We start from the raw sequence: 19,668 nt of genomic DNA on the forward strand, positions 1-19,668 counted from the left end.
TCCTGCAAAGTTTAGCTTCAACCCTAATCAAACACACCTGAACAGCTAATCAAGGTCTCACAAAGCAGACTAGAAACTTCCAAACAGGTGTGTTGAGCCAAGTTGGAGCTAAACTCTGCAGGACAGTGGCCCTCCAGGACCGACATTGGACACCCCTGCTTTAAAGGAACAGTTTACCCAAAAATGAAACTTCTGTCCTCATTTATTCAGCCTCAGGTTGTTCCAAATCTGTATAAATGTATTTGTTCTAAGGAACACAGAGAAAGATATTTGGAAGAATGCATCTAACCAAACAGTTCTTTGCCACTATTGACTACCATAGTAGGAAAAATTGCTTTATAAATTTCAAAAGAAGATATTTTGAAGAATGTAGGAAAGCATAAATGCGGGGGCACTTTTGACTATACCATTGTAATTTTTTCCTACTATGGTAGCCAATAGTGGCAAAGAACTGTTTGGTTAGAAGCATTCTTCCAAATATCTTTCTTGAGGCAAAGAACCTAGAGGTAAAAGATTTTAATGTATATAAGTATTATTAATATTACACGATAAAAAAAAAACAATACGTCTTAAATATGGACAAGCACATCATGTGGAAAACTAGTTATCCTCCAGGACGCACGATGGCGCTCAAGGCAGTATTGCGCTTTAATTCGCCATTTAATCAAAGGGATTAGAAGGAGCTGCTAGAAGTGGCTCACAACACGCACACGGACATCTTGTCAGCTCAGACAAACTGAAAGAGAAGTGTACACACATAAGGGTTTAAAGTCAACGACAGGGATCAGGGCCTGTCTGTATTCACACGTCTTATTGACATATCATTAAACGTTTACGTTTTTAGACATTGAAAGTTTTGACGACATTAATGTCAGGCTTTTAGCTAGGCAGCTGGCTGGCTCTCGGGGTTAGCTCACATATTGAGAAAAAGAGAGATATACAGGGCGCTAGTTATTGAAGAGCAACTACACCCAGTGCGAAGATGGCGCTTAAACGAATCCAAAAGGTAAGTGTAGTGTAATCTAATATAAACTATAAATCAGAACGATTAGAAACCCGGGTAACGTTATTATTAAAGATCAGCGTTTGTGTTATGTATTGTCCGCGAGCGTGTTGGCTAAACACAGCGAGTTATAAAGCAACGTCAATATATTATCTGCCAACACAAGCGATGGGCGAGTTGCTTTTATTAAAAATAACGTTTTACCAAAATGTTTTTTTTCCCTGTATTGCGTTTTAATGCCCTGGTACAATTTATGGGGTTAATGTAAAAAGCGTGACAGGTAACAATTATTACAACTATTTACGGAAAACAAAAGCGGTTTTGTGTAACTTACGTCAACAAGGCTATTGACACGTTTATCTAAACAATTATATGTGTAGATATTATACGTAAAGTCGCACGCGTTATCGTTATTTAACGAATATTAATGGCCTAAAACCTGTTTTCTCAATTGAATTGAAGGGTTGGTTAAAATGTGATTCTAACCATTTGCACTTATAAGAAATGAAACAAAAACTGTATTCAGACTGTCGATATTTGTGTTTTCTTTATTTTTATGTGTACGATCATTTCTGTGTGATTTGACCTCTTTACTGCTGCTGATTCACCAGTTTAGCTGCCCTTTAACGAGTACAGTGTGTCATTTGGATTTGTTGTGATCTTAAAACACTTTTACGGCAATATTGTCAAGTAAAACCTTTGAAACGTGATCTCCATGTGCCTGTTGAGCAATGGAAAAGCTCTAGAAAGATAATACAGCCCAGGTGTCTTCCCACTCACCAGACATGTAAAAATAAAAATAATTGCTGAGTGCAGGGGGACATGCCTATGGACTCGTTCAGGTTGTGTTGCAGACCTTCTCCCTCATGACCCCTCTGGATCTATAAATAAACTGTTCTGCAAAACATTCTATCTGCTGGTTTCATCTTGCTGTCACTAGTGATAAAAGGGCCGTGGGCCACTGCTGACCCCTTCATCGGTTGTGGTGTGCTTGTTCTATACGTTTTAGAGGATATTATGAAGGAAAATGGGTATGGTGTCCATATTTGTGCTTGATGAATTCTTCTTGGCTCTTTCCTGTAGGAATTAACTGATTTGGCACGTGATCCTCCTGCACAATGTTCAGCAGGTCCAGTGGGGGATGATGGTGAGATTTCAGACTTCATACATATTGCAGAATGTATGGTTATGCATATTTATTGTAAACTTAAGTACGTACATTCTGTCCCTCAGTGTTCCATTGGCAGGCAACAATCATGGGGCCTGTGAGTAAAATAAAAAAATAGTGTAATATTAGCATTCTTTGGTTGCTTGTTATATTGCAGTATTATTACATTACAAAATTGTTACGTTATCAATTGAATGGTGAATGTACTTAAGATGTTTATTTTCCTTTGTGTAAATACAGAATGAAAGTCCATATCAGGGTGGTGTGTTTTTCCTAACCATACACTTCCCAACAGATTACCCTTTTAAACCACCTAAGGTAACGTTTTCAAAAGTGATTTGTTTTTGTTTTTGTCATCTTGCTTGTTTGTTTGTATAACATTCTTATGTTTCTGTTAGGTTGCATTTACTACAAGAATCTACCATCCCAACATTAACAGTAATGGCAGCATCTGTCTGGATATCCTCAGGTCCCAGTGGTCACCTGCACTTACAATTTCTAAAGGTAAACAGGCAATATTAAAGAAGATCGGTGTTTGACTTCTGCTTTTAACAGAACATGACCTGTTTCAACAGAAGGACACTTAGCCCGAATACTTGAGAGTAAATTATTATTACAAATATATATTTTACTCATCAATTTTTCAAGAACGTTGGCAACCAAACTACATTGACTTCAATTGAATGGACACAAAATTACTGAGACATTTCTCAAAATATCTTTTTTTGTCAAATACAGATTTTGAATGACGTGAGGGTGAATAAATGATTACCGAATTGTTGTCTGAACATATCTATCAAAGAAAGATGATGTGCTCACATTATGCTACGTGTTCTCTTTGTAGTTCTCTTGTCCATCTGCTCACTGTTATGTGACCCCAATCCAGATGACCCTCTTGTGCCAGAGATTGCCCGAATCTATAAAACAGATACAGAGAAGTAAGTACAACCTTAATCATACACACGTCTTGATTTCTTTTCTGGACATGGACAATTTCTTGCATAGGTTACTTGTTATATGTACAGATCACGACCCGCAGAAAATGTGAACAATTAATTTTTTGCAAAATCTTATGTCACCCATATTTCTTGAGAGATGTAGTTGTGGGCATAATTTAAAACCACTAGGATTACTAGGCCAAAAAGTGGTTTTATTATACTGTATTAAGAGGTAGTGATTTCATTTAAACATTTGTCATGCTGAACATTATGTACAAATAAATAATGCATTCAATCATCAATCATGCATTTCATCTAGTGTATTCTGACAGAAAGCATTATTCAAAGGATTTTGTCTAATACAACATGCTCTATCAGGTATAATAGAATGGCAAAGGAATGGACAGAGAAATATGCCATGCTGTAGGTGAAGCAAAACTCTGCAGTGTGAACATTAGAGGTACTGTAGAGTGAAGCTCTGCAAGCAATGTTGCTTCCTGTGTGGAACAGCATGAGTGTGTGGCCAGAGCAGGTGTGCATCACTAATATATGTCAGAACATCTTTTCTGAAACAAAGTGCAGAGCACTTACAAAAAAAGGTTTAACACGAACAGTCAGATTATCAAACCCTGAACTCATGGTTTCTTTTATCTTTCCCAAATGTGGCAGCATTTTATGATTGTTAGGCTAGATTGTTACTCCATATAACAAGCATGGTTTTTAATCAGTTATGTTTTAAAGCAGCATTACTTTTTCAACAAAGATGGGTAAGTTGTATATAAAAAATATTAGAAGCAATGACTTGCTAACTGGTTTGAAACTAACAATCTTGGACTGCATTTTGGAGGCCATGGCTTTAAGGTTTCAAGCAGTTTTTGAAGTTTTTTCTGTCTCCTCCATTGCAGATACAACAGAATAGCGCGGGAATGGACTCAGAAATATGCCATGTGATGTTGCCTGGACACATTTATAAACTGTTTGTTCTCTCATGTTTTGGACACTGTTGCAAGACCATATTTTCCCATCTGTCTCTTATGGAGGCACAAACCCAGTTTTCTGCTCAAACAGGAATGCAGGCCTGCTCCTGGCCTTTCCATACTTCAAAGTCTCGAGAGAGGCTCCATCAGTTCAATGGAAACTCTTTTCCCACTCGGCTCTGAATCTCTTCGATCGCTCTACCAATCAAGTCCTCTCACTCCACAACACACGCCATGCCTGTATGATCACAGTGTGTTCTCTCTGGGACTTGCGGAGAGAATGGCTGTTTTGCTTCAATGGGGTCTTACTCCTGACGTGCATGCTATCGCAGGAGAAAAGACCAGATGTTGTACATCGGTGGGAGTTTGGGACCGATTACTATATTCTGTTGATTGTAAAGATTTGCAGCACTCAGATCAGCTTTCGGCCCAACCTTTCACAGCTGTGGCACAAAAATACAACTCAGTCGATTGGCTTAAATGTCTATTTAAAGTCCCGCCACATTTTACCCCTCAATAAAGATGAATAACTCATTATACCATGTGGTTCTGTTTTTCTGTTCAAATGTATGTGTTTTTTGTTGTACACTTTTCTGTTTAAATTGATACATGTTTGATTGAGTAGTTCACATTTAAAACTTTAACCTGAATACAGATAGTGCTGACTTATAAGTTTACCATTCAGTTCAAGTTATCATTGAGGATGGGATATTATTCAGGATGAACCTTAATAATGCAAATTGCCGAATATGTGGGGTAATGTTAATAGAGGTTATGTACGTGTCGTCACTTGAGCACCCCTGTGCGCGGCAAAATATTCCGCAATGACTGCTTACAATATGGAGTTTGATCGACAGGCGACAAGACCAATCATAACGCCGACATTATGCGGAGGTAAAATTGGATCTTTATTGTCATGATCAGTTTCACCCGTTGCCTAAACGTGTCAGAAACCAACGCTGCTATCCAGACGTTATGTCGTTACAGCAAGCAAAGTAAGCCTACGTTAGGCTAGAGTTTCGATATGTGTTAACTTTATTCCGAGTCACTTTCATATCCTGAATATATACTTTAAATGCATATTGCAGACTTTCTTATTTCTTTTGGCTTAAAGTACACGTAATTTTTTTCCAGAAATTATTATTTCACGATAAATATTCTTTAGTGCAGTGGGAGCGCATGGCTGATGTCGGACATAGCAAAAGGGGGCGGGCTTTGCGAAGGGTCAATTCCGCGCAACATTTCAGGGTCCAGGAACACCTCATTCCTTTGTAAATCGTAAGGATCACCGCCGTCGAGTCCAGCTGCTTGTAGTTTCAGCAAATAATTGCTTGTTTTAGTCCCGGTTTCTTTGTTTCTCCAATTCTCCTCAGCCGTTTTGCCACCCACGGGAGCGTGTCCCGACATGGGAAAGTGACGTAAATGCATACCCTCTATACTGGGTAAGGTAAACTTAATAAAACATTCAATATCATTGCAAAGCATGACAGTTTGTGTTTTAAGGTAATTCCATGTCACATGTTGTGAGAAAGTACAATATTTTCATTTTAACTATTACTAGAAAATTAGTTGTAAAAAGATCACAATTTACAGTGAAAATATTTCGTGACTGAAACGGCCGTGCCGAGAAATGCACCCCTGCCAGATTATGCACCACCGGTCATGTGGTCACGTTACACTTCGGGCAAAATAAAAGTCCCCTATTTTCACTTCTCATTTTTTTCTCCCATATTACACGTATATTTGCTACGTTCGAACATTGATAAAACTATTTGAGTAAATACATATATATATTTATATTGTAATATGGTTTAACCGTGTGTCCACTACAATGTTACGTCACCGGATGTTTGCGTTAGCACATGATAGATCATCTGATCGCCCTTTACCTTTTGATTTCAGTCGTTTACTTTCAGTATTAAATGATAACATCGCGTTATTTCACAGTATAAACCAGAGATTACTTTGTAATTTTTTCCATGATCCGTAGACATGAATTATGTAGCATGGTCGTTCGCGTGCCTTTATGTTTTGGATGTTCTGCTTCTTGGCTCATTTGCATTTGAAATTAAGAGTCGTGGAGTTGACAGCATCTTTCTGAATGGGAAATGGAACTTGATGAACTCAAACTCATCTCTCTCTCTCAGTGCAGATGTACCGGGCTGTGTTCATACAGCTCTGCAGAGTCAGGGATTTATTTCGGTATGCAACAGACAAACTTTGAACATATTGTCATTGATAACAGTCTAAATACAGTTTATAAATGTTCATAACATTCAACAGGATCCATACTACCGGTTTAATGATCTGGTTTACAGATGGATTTCACTTGACAACTGGACTTACACTACATCATTCTCACTTCCTGATCATGTCAGGTAAATCACATGTCCTACTAAACTCACCATTTCATTTCTACCACAAACCTATGGCTGGACCTGTTAACAAATTTAATGTTGTGGTTTATTATACAAACAATGCAGTCTAAACATGTTTAAACTAACAGATTTAAGCACGGTTCATAAATGTTACTGCTGTATGTTTTTTTACAGAGGGAAAGAGAAAGCTGTTCTAGTGTTTGAAGGAGTTGACACTGTTTCCACCATTTCTCTCAATGGAGTCATCATAGGAAAGACAGACAACATGTTTCGTAGATATGTAAATGAATAAAGAATACAAATATAAAATATATAAAAATATATATATATTTAAATAAATATTACCTAATACACACAGTGTTGCTTGCATGTACATCTTCATAAGTATTCAGTTCATCTATCAAACCATCCTTATTTTTGTGCCGTGATATATATAAAACATTGTTACAAGAGGCTTATTATAAAGGTAATCCTTGAAGAAAGCATAAACCCTTCATCTTTTTTTTAGGATTTTGAAGTTACTGGATTACTCAAAGATAAAGAAAATCTTCTTCAGGTGTGGCTCACGTCAGCTGTGATTTACGCATCTCAGAGAAGCCATGCCCACTCTCAATACAGGGTGCCACCTGACTGTCCTCCACCTGTACAGAAAGGAGAGTGCCATGTTAACTTTATTAGAAAGGTATATGCCAAATTACATTTAAACGTCTAGAAGGCCATCTCTTTTGTTTGGTTTAAGGTCTGTTTGTGTTTTTCAGGCTCAGAACTCATTCAGCTGGGACTGGGGTCCTTCTTTCCCCACTCTGGGCATCTGGAAGGACGTTCGTCTGGAAATCTTTAACACTTTAAGGCTACAAAGTTTTACCACCAGTCCGAAATATGGTATGGACATAGATTCATATGAAAGATAAGGAAAGCAGAAAATTTGACTGCACATATGTGGTTAACAAATAATAAAAATGCAATTTTTGGAAAAATATTTATTACAGATTAAGTAGTAGACTGTTTTATTAGTCTAAACATTAAAGAGAGTGTTAATCTCTGTATGCATTTTTCTCTTTTTCCATGTCCAGACACAGATCATTCGAGCTGGAATGTTGAAGTGGAACTGTTCTTCAATGTTGTGGTCCTGTCTAAAGGCTTTGTCCGTCTATCCATACCATTATTAGATTCAGAGGCAGAATTTCAGCTGTCTCTTACACCAGGACAGAGTAAAAAGACTTTTGGTCTTCAGGTCAACCAGGTGAGATGCATTTGCATGATGATTACCATCCATATCGTTCAACATTTTGGACAGTCACATACTGTACATATAATCATGTCTGATGTGCTCGCTTTAAGAATGCCAGTATCATGTTTTGGTGGCCTTTCGGACATGGTGATCAGTTTCTCTATGACCTGAACATAGAGATCAACTTGGAGGGTGGAGAGACATTTAATGCAGAGAGAATGGTAACTCTTTCTCTGTTCTGTTTATCTTAACGTCTTGCTTTTATCTGCGTCATTTCATCTCTGTTCTTTTTTTGGTGGTACAGGTTGCTTTCCGCACTGTAGAGTTGGTCCAGGAGCCACTCCCTTCCTCCCCTGGCCTCAGCTTTTATTTCCGAATTAATGGGAAACCAATTTTCCTAAAGGGTTCAAATTGGATTCCTGTTCATGCTTTTCAGGACCAGGTTACCACTGACATGTGAGATGGCAATTTCAATAACCAGATGGAATTATCTAAGCTTATCATTTAAATTTGCAAACAAAATACATTCTAATTTTTTATATTTGTAGTATTTCCATACGTATACATTTGTATTTCAGGATCACGATCTTGCTCCGATCTGTACAGAAAGCAAACATGAATGCTTTAAGAGTGTGGGGTGGTGGAGTTTATGAACAAGACGTCTTCTACACTCTGTGTGATATGTATGGAATAATGGTAATGCCTTGTCATGTGACATCATCAGCCTGTAACATGCTTTGGATGCATTCTAGATGTGATTGGTTTGGTTATTCTGTTGCTCTCATGTCAGATATGGCAGGACTTTATGTTTGCCTGTGCGTTGTACCCAACAGAGAAGGAATTTATACAGACAGTGAGGACAGAGGTCACACAGCAGGTCTGCACAATATATTATATTTATAAATATGTTCTATGTTTACCTTAAACAAATTCATATGCCAGTGGTTTGCACTTAATACAAAAGTACTTGTTATTTAGGTACAACGGCTGAAATCTCACCCATCTATCATCATTTGGAGTGGAAACAATGAGAATGAAGCTGCCATAGCAACCAACTGGTTTAACATAACTGTTGCCGAACGACCACTTTACGTGAAAGATTATGTGAATCTCTATGTTGACAATATCAGAGACATAGTACTGCAGGTAAGAGACATTTCCTTACAAATTTACCTTAATCTACACAATAATAATGATGGTAATATATACCATGATACTGAAATACAGGTACCTTGATTTTAATGTGGTAATATTTTGGTAAGTGTATGTCTTGTCTGGTTTAATTCAGGAGGATAGCACTCGTCCTTTTATAGTATCCAGTCCAACCAACGGTATAGAGTCTGAAAAGGAAGGCTGGGTGGCTCATGACCCCTATGACCCCCAGAATGGGGATACCCACTACTACAACTATACTAGAGATTGCTGGAACTGGAATGAGTTCCCTCGCACACGTTTTGCTTCAGAGTTTGGCTTCCAGTCCTGGCCCTCATTGTCCACTCTGAGTAAGGTAACAAACACCATTTCAAAACTGCAAAACACTCATTTACACACAGGGGCTATGTAATGTCATATGTACTGTACTGTAGGTGTTTGTGATCTTTGTAGGTTTCAGTGCCTTCAGACTGGGATTTCAACAGCGATTTCTCAGCTCATCGTCAGCACCACCAAGATGGAAATCAGCAGATGCTAAAGCAAGCGGAACTACATTACATCCTGCCCAACAGCACAGACCCAGTGCAGAGATACAGAGACACCATTTACATCACTCAGGTGACCATGCACATATAATAAATGTCAAGAATGTGTACATCCTGGATTTTTGCTTCTGGGAAAACACTAGTCATGGGCCGGTTTACACAGGTGATGCAGGCCCAGTGTGTGAAGATACAAACAGAATTCTACCGCCGCAGTCGCAGTACAATCGTAGACGGCAAAGGTCATACGATGGGAGCCCTTTACTGGCAGCTCAATGACATCTGGCAGGGCCCTTCCTGGTCCTCTGTAGGTAAATGAATGTACACTACTACTGTGCACTAAAATGGCATACTTGTTGATTAAGAACAACGTTAGTTGTCATTTGTTTGGTTAAAAAGTTTATTAGGTTAAAGAATGCTATATGGCTGGATATTCTGTGTATTTGCAGAGTTTGGTGGTAAATGGAAAATGCTGCAGTATTGGGCTACAGATTTCTATGCTCCTGTGCTCTCAGTTGGGCTTGAGAATATTGGAGATATGCTGATATATACCATCTCTGATAGCCATACTGGGGAGCACAAAGTCAAAGCCCAGGTACAGTCGGATGTTTGTTACTTATTTTTGTTCACAAACAGGTTGTCCCTTCAGGGGGTGTGGTTACACAAGGCGTTTCAGGCAGGTCTGGGTGAGCATTCGCTTTTAGAAAGAATGCATCGTTTGTTCCGACACTTTAATTTTTGCAATTTTATGTGTCTAATACATGCACGGGCAACTTATTACACACCAAAGACACAGAAAAACACGTATTCGTGCCATTTGACCCCTTTAAGCTTTTGTAGATTGTTTTTGGCCAGGCCATTCATGTAGTACCATACACTGGACCTATTGAACTGGTGTTTAAATGCTAATTTAATTTTTCAATTATTTCCATATTATATTGTGTTGATATTTGTTGTCTGTGCACAGGTGGAATTATACAGCTGGAGCAGCTTTGATGCTGTGTGTTCTTTAGAATCGAACTGGACTACAATAAAAGAGGGCGAAAGCACTCTGGTGTTTCAGCGGACTGTTTCTGCTGTACTGACAGAATGTGGGAACTGCACTCGACGCTCCTGCGTCATCACTTTTCATCTCAGCAGTCCTAACGGTGAAATGATCGGCCCTCAAAATCACATGTTCCTCAGCTCTCCACGATATGCCGAGGGCTTTCAGAAACCCAACATCACGGTACGAGACACTTTTTTTACACACACCCCTACAAACAACCCCACTTCACCAAATTGACCTGTTTACTTCATTGTTAAAAACGATTCAAAAATATATTTTTTCTAAATGCTAAAACAAGCCTGACTAAAATTAAGGTTTGTATTGTTTTACAGTTTACTGTGAAAGATGCTGAAATTGTACAGAATTATGCTGTGACTCTACACTCCTCTTTTCCTGCTGTATATGTTTGGCTGGATGTTGATGATGTTCCTGGTCACTTTAATGTCAATGGCTTCTTGATGCTGTCTCCGAGTCTCACGGTTATTTTTGGTGCATGGAGACCCACTACTGTTGAGGAAATCACTGCAAAGCTTCATGTCACATCTCTAAGAGATGTCTACTGATTTTGTCTGTGTGAACCTGTCTAAATGTTGGCCTCTATACTGTTGAATAGTTTTTTTAATATATTTTTTATACAAAATGAATATATATGTCAAACTGTATACATACAGATGAGTTTTTATAAGGGCATATGTTCGTAAAGCCATGAAAAAAACACCATATGTTATGACAAAATATATCAACACTTCCTTCCGAGACGGCATTTTGTATTGGTTTTGCATTTGCTTGCTTTTTTATTTCCCACGATTTATACTTGTCTTCACAAGTATAAATTATGTCTCTATCTCAGGGTTTTCAATTATGAAACAATGTTGTGAAGCAGTATTTTTTGTATAATAACACACAACGAATATGTTTAGATCAATCAAGTCAGTCTAAACATTGACAACTATGACGATTCAATAAATGCTGCTAATTTTTGTCATCCCATCACCTTTTGCCTACTGTTCTTTCTTTGTCTCTGTATCTGCTATGTTGAAAAGAAGTGTTAAAGAGGTAGTTCACCCAAAAATGAAGATTCTGTCATCGTTTACTCGCCCTCTTGTCATTTCAAACCTTTATGACTTTCTTCCTCAGAACACATAAGAAGATATTTTGAAGAATGTTGGTAACCAAGCACTGGCCCCATTCACTTATATTGCATGGACACAAACCGATACATCTTTGAGTACTGAACAAATTGTTTGTGACAGAGATGGGTCTAAACCTGTATTTGGATCAAACAAAACGCAAGTTGTTTTGGGCAGAAGAAAGACCCACAATGTATTTTAAACTGATATAAAACGTGTTACACAACTTGTTTATTGTTATATTTATGTAATGTCTTAATAAAAACGCCAAATCATGGTTGGCCAGCAACTAGGAAAGTACTTGGGTAAATATTGGACTTCTGTACTTTTTGTAGGGGGAAGTAACTTCCTTCTACGGTGAGATGAACTGAGACTTACCTGAACACGTCTGCAGGAGGTTGAAAAAGTGTAAACAAAGACTTCATTGAGGATGGCAGCAGCTCCTCAGATTCAGCTGGCATCACTCGCGCTCGAGCGGGGCGCGCCATCCAGGGGTGTATTGTATCGCTGCAAATGACTAGCAAATCCTAGAAGTATTTGTTACTCCCACGTCAGGGAGATTGCAGGGTATTCTTGAAAAGGAAATGAAAGAACTGGACATTCACTTATTAACCTGTGGGTTTGCTACGTGTTTAACTTGACACCGAATGCGCGCGCGCGGTCTAGTAATTTAAAGCTCGTTTCGGATAGTTGCGCTTTGAAGCTGTTTAAACCGAAAAACAGGAATATGGAGGAACGTTTTATGAAACGTGCTTTTCATTTCTACGGTGAGAACAATTCGCTTCCCACAGAAAACTTGGAAAACTTCCTGCATCTTATTACAAGCAGACGCGAGGCATCTATCGACAGTGACGCAAATCCACTGAGGCATGTAGAGGTATACATCTGCGCACTGTTACGCGTGTTATGTGGTAGTTTTAAATGAGTAAATAGTAGTAATTGTAATAAATGAGTTTTCTTTAACTCTGTGTAGTGTTTGTCATTGCCCGAGCTGCTTTTGTGGTTTGGGTTAGGTAATGCTTCAGCACTCAGTTTGGATGATCTGGAGTTGATGTGTCCAGCTATTCTTACTCAGATCTTGCTGCCTACCTGCCCCACATCTCCATCAGATCTGAATGCCACTGACCACAGAGGTGAATACAATACTGCTCTTACCACCACAAACGCATTCACTGACATCTAAGTAGATGTTGCTGACAGATGTGCTGTATAGAGTGTTGAAAATCTATCAAATGAATAAGAACTTGGAGATTACAATGTAATGTGGAGCCAAAAGTATAGCCTATTGATCTCATCATTTGGAATTTACAGAATGGTCCCATACTGGTAATTGAAGTACGACAAACACCTGTTTCTGGTTTATTGGACAAAATGTAGCCTATATTCTCATAAACATGTTGTTCAGGAATTATTGCAAAGAGACACTGATTGGTCCAATTGATGTTAACAATGATGTTGTTGTTCTCTGTTTACCAGCTTGATCAGACCTTATTTTGTCAAGGGACAGAACTTTATAGCCTCTGTCTCTCTTGTAACATTTAGAAAAAGTAACCCTTTGTCGGTTTTCATTTCATATGGAAATGACACGCTCACCTAGACAACAGCTGGTTTGGGTTTCTGTATTGGAACACAGTAGACAGTACACAAGAACACATCTTTGCTGGTTTTATTATGCAAAATATGCATAGACCCATCCCAAACTCTTGTTTTTCTTCTGCAGTTTGGGGTTATGGGTTCCTGGCTGTGACTGTGATAAACCTTGCTGCTTTGTTAGGGTTACTTCTGGTGCCTTTCACAAAGAAAATGTATTTTCCGAAAATCCTGACCTACTTCATTGGACTTGCCATCGGAACATTGTTTTCAAATGCTGTATTGCAACTGATCCCAGAGGTAAGAATCAGTGACTATGAGATGGACTCGTATCCTTTGAAACATTTCGATGAAACTTTAGAACACAGTGAAAATTACCAAGATAAAAGTGGTATTCATAGATCTTCAATTTTCTTCTTGTTTTCCGATTGTACAGGCCCTCGGCTTAGATCCCAAAGATGATAACTATGTGCTGAACGCTGTTGGGATTTTTGGTGGGTTTTACGTGTTGTTCTTCACCGAACGAGTTTTAAAGATGGCCTTGAAAGCTGATACAGAGGTAGCAACTGTGACTTGATATCTCTCAGTGGATTAGATTCAGCTGACTGTAGGTCTAACTCAGCCGTTCTTCTCCCACTGCAGCTTGGCCACAGTCATTTTCCTCCCCTGCAGTCCGCTGATGTCCCTATCACCACTTTCAGCAATGACATTGTCATAAACAACATCAGCAGTGACATCATTACAAACAACACTCCTCATCAAATCAACTGTAATGAGAAGTTCAACAGTCCAAGTGAGAGTTCAACCAGTGAACAGGTAACAAACCCTTTATGTACATTATTTATAACAAATCAATCACTTTTTGATTTGCATAGTCCCTTTATGTTCACTCAGAAATACTTCTCTGTGGTTCTCTTTACATTCCTTTACTGAATATAATACATGTCTTTTTTGTGTTGCATGTGTGCAGAATGCATGCGTGTTGTGGGCTTGCCATTGGCTGAGAGGAGACCGAACAGCTAACATAAAGACTGTGGCATGGATGATCAGTCTTAGTGATGCCCTCCATAACTTTATAGATGGTCTGGCCATTGGTGCGTCTTTCACACTCTCCCTGCTCACAGGCTTCAGCACCTCAATTGCCATCTTCTGTGAAGAGTTCCCGCATGAGCTGGGTAAAGCCATAGAGGATCATTTACCTTCTCAATCTGTACTAATATATCTGAAATATTTTTTCCAAATGGACAAATGTGCTGTGTCTCTGTAGGTGATTTTGTGATACTGTTGAACTCGGGAATGAGTGTGGCCCAGGCTGTGTGTTTTAATATGCTGTCAGCTATGTGCTGTTATGTTGGTCTAGCATTGGGGATCGTGTTGGGCAGAAGCTTCGCCCCGAATGTTATCTTTGCTATTGCTGGTGGAATGTTCCTCTACATCTCCCTTGCAGATATGGTGAGACATCGCACGCCTTACTGTATTAGCTTAAAAATCAATTAAAATCTGCTTCTTTTCTTTGGGTGGTACAATAAATGGGTACTGATGGGATTTTAAGGTTTGCTATAGCTCCTGTGTGCTATGGTTTTGTAGTCCTTTCAAAGCATGAACACGTCATTGAAAATAATGACTCGTACAGTCTTTACATTTTTTTCTTTTGTGTTCAACAGAAGAAAGGAAGTCACATGGGTTTGGAAGGGCATGAGTAAATGATGACAGAACTTTCATATTTGGGTGAAACATTCACAATATTTCCTGTTTTGACAGTTCCCAGAGATGAACAGTATCATGGCAGCACATACCAGAGGCTATCGAGGAAGGCTTGTGTTCTTCCTGATCCAGAATGCTGGACTGCTCACTGGATTTGCTATCATTCTGCTTATTACCATGTTTGCTGGAGAAATCAGTCTGGGGTAGAAAGACAAGAAACAAAGAACAATAGCTTTTAGTGCCAGAAACCAAACTTTAGATCGTTTTTCAGTTTGTATTATATTTTATATTTACTGATGAAAAATTTACAATCAAATGGTTCTGAAAGACCCATTTCATAATACTGTATAGTGGGAATTTTTCAAACGCACTTTAGTGAGTGTGTCCGAGTGTCTGATGGGAGTTGGCAACAATACCCCGCTGTGTGTGGAGGAATTCCTTAGTGGCAGTGACAGCCTAGCACAGAGAATGTGAGGAGCTTTGTAGTTTAAAATGCCAGTACTGTAGCCAGACACCTTTTATATCATGTTTACACAGTATGTTAGTTTGCTTTTCTCTTACTATAGCCTGTGAGTATCTGTGTTTAATATAAATCGTGTTATAGAGGGGAAATACTGTGAATTTCAACCTTGCTACTATTATTTGTTTGATGTAAAATGGTAAAAGTACAGTATACTTTAACCTACTGTTTTTAATCTGCATCAATTTTTATCTTAGAAAATAAAGTATGATTGAACACAGAAACAAATGCCCAAAATAATGTTACAGATGTCTATAGCAGTATGAAAAGATACACGGGCCGGCAACATTCAGTGTCTTGTCACAGTGTTGCATAGTACATTCTTCATCTCAATCACGTCAAAATGTAACATGCTGTTTGGAGTGCTGCAGAAACTGAAATAAAGCAGGAAAAACTTGGACGTCTCACAAAACCCTTCTCAGGTTTCAGTTCACATTCAGTTTAAATGAGAAAATTGGTTCAAATGCAGCATAATTGATGATAATTATTGTGGGCTTGAGTCAAGGGGAGGCTGGCCTTCAGTTGAAGGAAGGTAATCTGATTGTTCCACATTCATCTTTAAAATTGGTATATGTGTGTCTTAAAATCATAATTTTACAGTGATATTTGGTTGTAGAACAAATTTTATAATCTCGTGTTGTTTAGATCTCTGCCGCAGGGAAAGCATTTTAGGAGCACACAGGCCATGAATTCAGTTCCCAAGAAACGCACATACTGATACAAATTTTAATTTGAATGCACTGTCTGTTGATTTTGATAAAAACATTTGGTCTACCAAATTTGTAAATATAAATTATACGTTTGGTAAACAAGTCCGGTAGTTTGACAATTACCTACTACTGAGTTTTTGAACGCATTAAATAATTATCGACTTATACATTCATCAATAAATATCTGAGAGGTTAAAAGGACAACACTGATTTATACAGCCACAGAAAGAATAAAAGACCACTCCAGTTTTGTCTTTAATCACCATTTCTGCATGAATTGTGGCAATACCACTCCAGTGTGTGCTGACAAAAGAACACAGATCTCCAAGAATCTCTAACCTCAGTAATGACATAAATTCACCCAAGAACAATGTGAAAGACTGACAATGCCAAACACATGAAAGTTAAGAAAATCAGGATTATTCCATTAGGCCTATATTTAAATGTATTAACTCATCATAAAATACATGTAAAACAGTATTGTGTTATATAAACATGCATTTGTTTTCTTTGCAGTATTAAAAATCTGAAAACATTGCATCTTTTTTTTGTTATTTGACCAGTTTGTCCCATTTACATTTTCTGCAAATAAAAACATACTTTTATTTTAGAATTTGGGAGAAATTTTGCCACTAGTTAACAGAAAGAAACAAAAACGACAATTTTACTTAAACGCGTACCTATAAACAGAACATTCAAAAAGAATAATTGTGTTATGGTCTCTTTTTCCGCGGCTGAATATCTCTCGACCTGACAGATTTACAGTATAATTCCTCCTGTCCAGTAGATGGCGGTAGTGTTCACTTTAAGCCTGTCCTTCAACGGGAGAAAAGGCAGTGGCATTACAAAAGTAAAGCATTTATTTTAAAAAGGCCATATACAGTACAGGTATGTTTCTTTATTTACATTTTATTAAAATAATAACAATAAAACATTTTTTTTAATGTTCACATTTTGATTTTAATTTTCTCGACTGCTACCGTGAATGTCCGTTAGTAAATCCATAGTAAAGTAAACGTCATTGTGCTGCTCCGAGCGCTTCCGTAAATACACAAATACTTGATATGACTTACTCTTGCTAGGAAATCTTCAGTCATCGAGTAGAGGTCAATAACGGGGAATCTCTTCTTAACAGGAAACATTTTGATGATCGGATAATTTGTTGTAAGTTACTGTTTTGTCATACTTGTTTTTCTAAGTTAACGTTACATAGATACAAATCATTGATTCTGTCAATCAAATGAATTTTATACTAAGTACTGTTTTATACGAAGTGACACTATTTTTTACACTTTCTTTGTATTTAGTCTATGACATGTTTGACAGGATTTATTAGCTGTTAGAATTCCTAACAGCTTATTTATACACAGAAAGGACAATTCTACTTGTTTAAGTTGTTTTATGAGTAACGCCGTGTTATTCCTGATGTCATGCTTGATTTGAAGGTCATGGCTGAGATAAAGATTCGTCGCTACCATGAAGATGATGATGAGGATGTAAAGGAGATTTTCACCCTGGGTATGAGCGAGCATATCCCATCGTCCTGCATGCACGTCCTCAAACAGCCCCTTGCTCAGATGTTTCTGGGATGTGTTTTTTTAGCTTTACTGACCAGCTCAATGTCCATTATTCTGCCAGTGTTAGCAGTCACTCTCCTTTTGGCTGCAGGCAGGCAGAGCGTGAGCTACATGTTCACCAAGTACATTAAGACCTCACTTGATCAAGATCTCAACCACATACAACAGATCTACCTGGAGCAACCCAACGCCTGTTTCTGGGTGGCTGAAGTCCAAGGTCGTGTTGTGGGTACAGTTGCATGTTTACCTGCAGAGAACGCAGCGAACTACCTGGAACTGAAGAGATTGTCAGTGAGGAAGTCTCACCGGGGGCAGGGGATTGCCAAAGCACTGTGTCATATAGTTGCAGAGTTTGCTCGTGAACGTGGTTGTGGAGGAGTGTTGCTTCACACTTCGGTGGTGCAAACAGATGCACAGAAGCTCTATGAGCAGATTGGCTACAAGAAAGTCAGAGAATTTGATGTTCCAGAGTTTTTTGCCAAGCTGACAAATTTTACATTACTTGAGTACCGGCTTGTCCTGAAACGACACATTTTCTGAGGTGAAGGCTACACCAAGATCACCATTTTCCAACGATGCAGCCAGTTGTTTTTAAGTATTTAAGTATTTAAGTAAATATTTCTCTACCTGTCTGAATTATAAGTCTTGGAAAAACGTAATATTCAATCCTAAATGAGTTTTAAATTATTTTGTCCAGGTTGATTGGCTTTAACTGCCATGAGTAAAATAAGTCAAGGTATCACAGTCTTGTTTAAGCACTGCTGATGTACTTGAAGTGTATTTATAACATAACATAATATTTAGTCTGTATTGCTCTAGAATTAATTTAAATTAATTAGCACAACAATAGGGGAGTTTACTGTAAAGTTTGGTAGTTGAGAGACATGTTTGTATTGAAAATATTAGATGGTATTTAATTGGAACTGTATTTTGATTCAGTATCATGTTTTCCCCTAATGTAAAATTTTAACTGTTTTATGGTGTAAAAGGAACTTTACTGGACAATTATGCCTGGCTTAACAAAAGCTTATATAAGAAACAAGTCACTTCTGTTTCTTCAGTATATCTACTGTTCACTAGTCTCAGCTGTATTCTTATCATGCTTATTTACAAAATAATGGTCTGATTCCTTCAATTCTACATAGATTTCTTTGAATTCATGGTTTCTTTTACTTTATAGAGAAGATTGAAAATTGTGATTGTAACATTGAATGGAACTTTAGTATGCAATGCAACATGCAGTTAAAGTGATTAGTTCTGAGAAAAATGTGATTGTCAATAAATAAACCAATAAACACTTTTCTACATAAAATGTATTTTGACTTTTTACTTACAAATGTTTGTAATGTTGTGTTTAGGGATGTAACGATTCACTCAGCTCACGATGCGATGCGATTCACGATTCTGATCTCACGATGCGATTTATTCACGATTTATTTTTACAAAATGAGTTGAAACAAATTAGAAATGAACAACTTCCCTTGCATTATTTCTTAAATGCTATTTAATATAAACAAACTAATACTGTCTGTGCTTTTCTTGGATTTCTTTGCCTTTAAGAAATATCAGCATGTCCACGTTTAGGTTTGCAGTGAACATGGCGGCCCCTGCTGTTCAAAAAATGTACTGCGATTCAGTTCACACCTCAACCGATTTGAATCGTCACACATTATAATCGATTTTCAACCGGCTCACGGTGAATCGTTACATCCCTAGTTGTGTTATTTCAATGGCATTTGTTTATTTTGGGGGTTGATTTGCAATGTCATTGGTCTCAAATTGTAAAGATGTAAAATGATCATGAAATAAATTCATGCCTCAGCTTCTGTTTGTATATAATATAAAATACTAACTATTGCCCAGTTTTTAGTTAACTCATAACTCAGGTTAAAGTGATAGTTCACCCAAAATAAAAATTCTGTCATCATTTACTCACCCTCTTGTCATTCCAAACCTATATAATTTTCTTTCTTCCACAGAACACAAAATAATATATTTTG

At 37.9% G+C, this 19,668-nt stretch overlaps 4 protein-coding genes across 6 annotated transcripts; all 4 read left to right on the top strand.

Moving 5' to 3' along the window:
* Positions 1–684: 684 nt before the first annotated feature.
* Positions 685–4,617, top strand: ube2d3 (ubiquitin-conjugating enzyme E2D 3). 2 transcript variants are annotated; one of them, XM_057342172.1, is made up of 8 exons: positions 685–1,006; positions 2,087–2,150; positions 2,237–2,268; positions 2,412–2,489; positions 2,570–2,675; positions 3,016–3,109; positions 3,488–3,569; positions 4,015–4,617. In XM_057342172.1, exons 1-7 carry the CDS (start codon positions 983–985, stop codon positions 3,534–3,536), a joined length of 447 nt encoding a protein of 148 aa, XP_057198155.1. In that variant the 5' UTR covers positions 685–982; the 3' UTR covers positions 3,537–3,569; positions 4,015–4,617. The 2 variants fall into 2 exon arrangements, with proteins under 2 accessions (XP_057198155.1, XP_057198156.1); XM_057342173.1 differs by lacking the exon at positions 3,488–3,569.
* A 1,310-nt stretch (positions 4,618–5,927) lies between these two features.
* Positions 5,928–11,430, top strand: manba (mannosidase, beta A, lysosomal). 2 transcript variants are annotated; one of them, XM_057341851.1, is made up of 17 exons: positions 5,928–6,288; positions 6,370–6,464; positions 6,639–6,744; positions 6,973–7,146; positions 7,223–7,346; positions 7,538–7,707; positions 7,806–7,916; positions 8,000–8,151; positions 8,274–8,391; positions 8,486–8,572; positions 8,674–8,841; positions 8,984–9,202; positions 9,301–9,465; positions 9,556–9,700; positions 9,839–9,984; positions 10,357–10,617; positions 10,770–11,430. In XM_057341851.1, exons 1-17 carry the CDS (start codon positions 6,079–6,081, stop codon positions 10,998–11,000), a joined length of 2,682 nt encoding a protein of 893 aa, XP_057197834.1. In that variant the 5' UTR covers positions 5,928–6,078; the 3' UTR covers positions 11,001–11,430. The 2 variants fall into 2 exon arrangements, with proteins under 2 accessions (XP_057197834.1, XP_057197835.1); XM_057341852.1 differs by having other exon boundaries at positions 6,130–6,288; positions 6,405–6,464.
* Positions 11,431–11,956: 526 nt separating this feature from the next.
* Positions 11,957–16,247, top strand: slc39a8 (solute carrier family 39 member 8). Its single transcript, XM_057341689.1, has 8 exons — positions 11,957–12,444; positions 12,541–12,700; positions 13,288–13,457; positions 13,594–13,716; positions 13,800–13,973; positions 14,128–14,332; positions 14,425–14,609; positions 14,919–16,247. The coding sequence occupies exons 1-8, from the start codon at positions 12,295–12,297 to the stop codon at positions 15,066–15,068; spliced, it is 1,317 nt and encodes a 438-aa protein (XP_057197672.1). The 5' UTR covers positions 11,957–12,294; the 3' UTR covers positions 15,069–16,247.
* A 646-nt stretch (positions 16,248–16,893) lies between these two features.
* Positions 16,894–18,990, top strand: nat8 (N-acetyltransferase 8). The gene is made up of 3 exons (XM_057341691.1): positions 16,894–16,979; positions 17,174–17,255; positions 17,537–18,990. Exon 3 carries the CDS (start codon positions 17,540–17,542, stop codon positions 18,206–18,208), a length of 669 nt encoding a protein of 222 aa, XP_057197674.1. The 5' UTR covers positions 16,894–16,979; positions 17,174–17,255; positions 17,537–17,539; the 3' UTR covers positions 18,209–18,990.
* Positions 18,991–19,668: the final 678 nt, after the last annotated feature.

The sequence above is a fragment of the Triplophysa rosa genome, linkage group LG9 (genome assembly GCF_024868665.1).
Source record: "Triplophysa rosa linkage group LG9, Trosa_1v2, whole genome shotgun sequence".
Classification (NCBI taxonomy): Eukaryota; Metazoa; Chordata; class Actinopteri; order Cypriniformes; family Nemacheilidae; genus Triplophysa; species Triplophysa rosa.

Coding starts and splice junctions, on each gene's coding strand:
- ube2d3 (XM_057342172.1), top strand. CDS start 983: ATGGCGCTTAAACGAATCCAAAAG. Junction 2,151..2,236: donor AGGTCCAGTGGGGGATGATG/GTGAGATTTCAG, acceptor TCTGTCCCTCAG/TGTTCCATTGGCAGGCAACA. Junction 3,110..3,487: donor TATAAAACAGATACAGAGAA/GTAAGTACAACC, acceptor ATGCTCTATCAG/GTATAATAGAATGGCAAAGG.
- manba (XM_057341851.1), top strand. CDS start 6,079: ATGAATTATGTAGCATGGTCGTTCGCGTGCCTTTATGTTTTGGATGTT. Junction 8,152..8,273: donor GACCAGGTTACCACTGACAT/GTGAGATGGCAA, acceptor TTTGTATTTCAG/GATCACGATCTTGCTCCGAT. Junction 9,701..9,838: donor CCCTTCCTGGTCCTCTGTAG/GTAAATGAATGT, acceptor GTGTATTTGCAG/AGTTTGGTGGTAAATGGAAA.
- slc39a8 (XM_057341689.1), top strand. CDS start 12,295: ATGGAGGAACGTTTTATGAAACGTGCTTTTCATTTCTACGGTGAGAAC. Junction 13,717..13,799: donor CCTTGAAAGCTGATACAGAG/GTAGCAACTGTG, acceptor CTCCCACTGCAG/CTTGGCCACAGTCATTTTCC. Junction 14,333..14,424: donor AGAGTTCCCGCATGAGCTGG/GTAAAGCCATAG, acceptor GTGTCTCTGTAG/GTGATTTTGTGATACTGTTG.
- nat8 (XM_057341691.1), top strand. CDS start 17,540: ATGGCTGAGATAAAGATTCGTCGCTACCATGAAGATGATGATGAGGAT.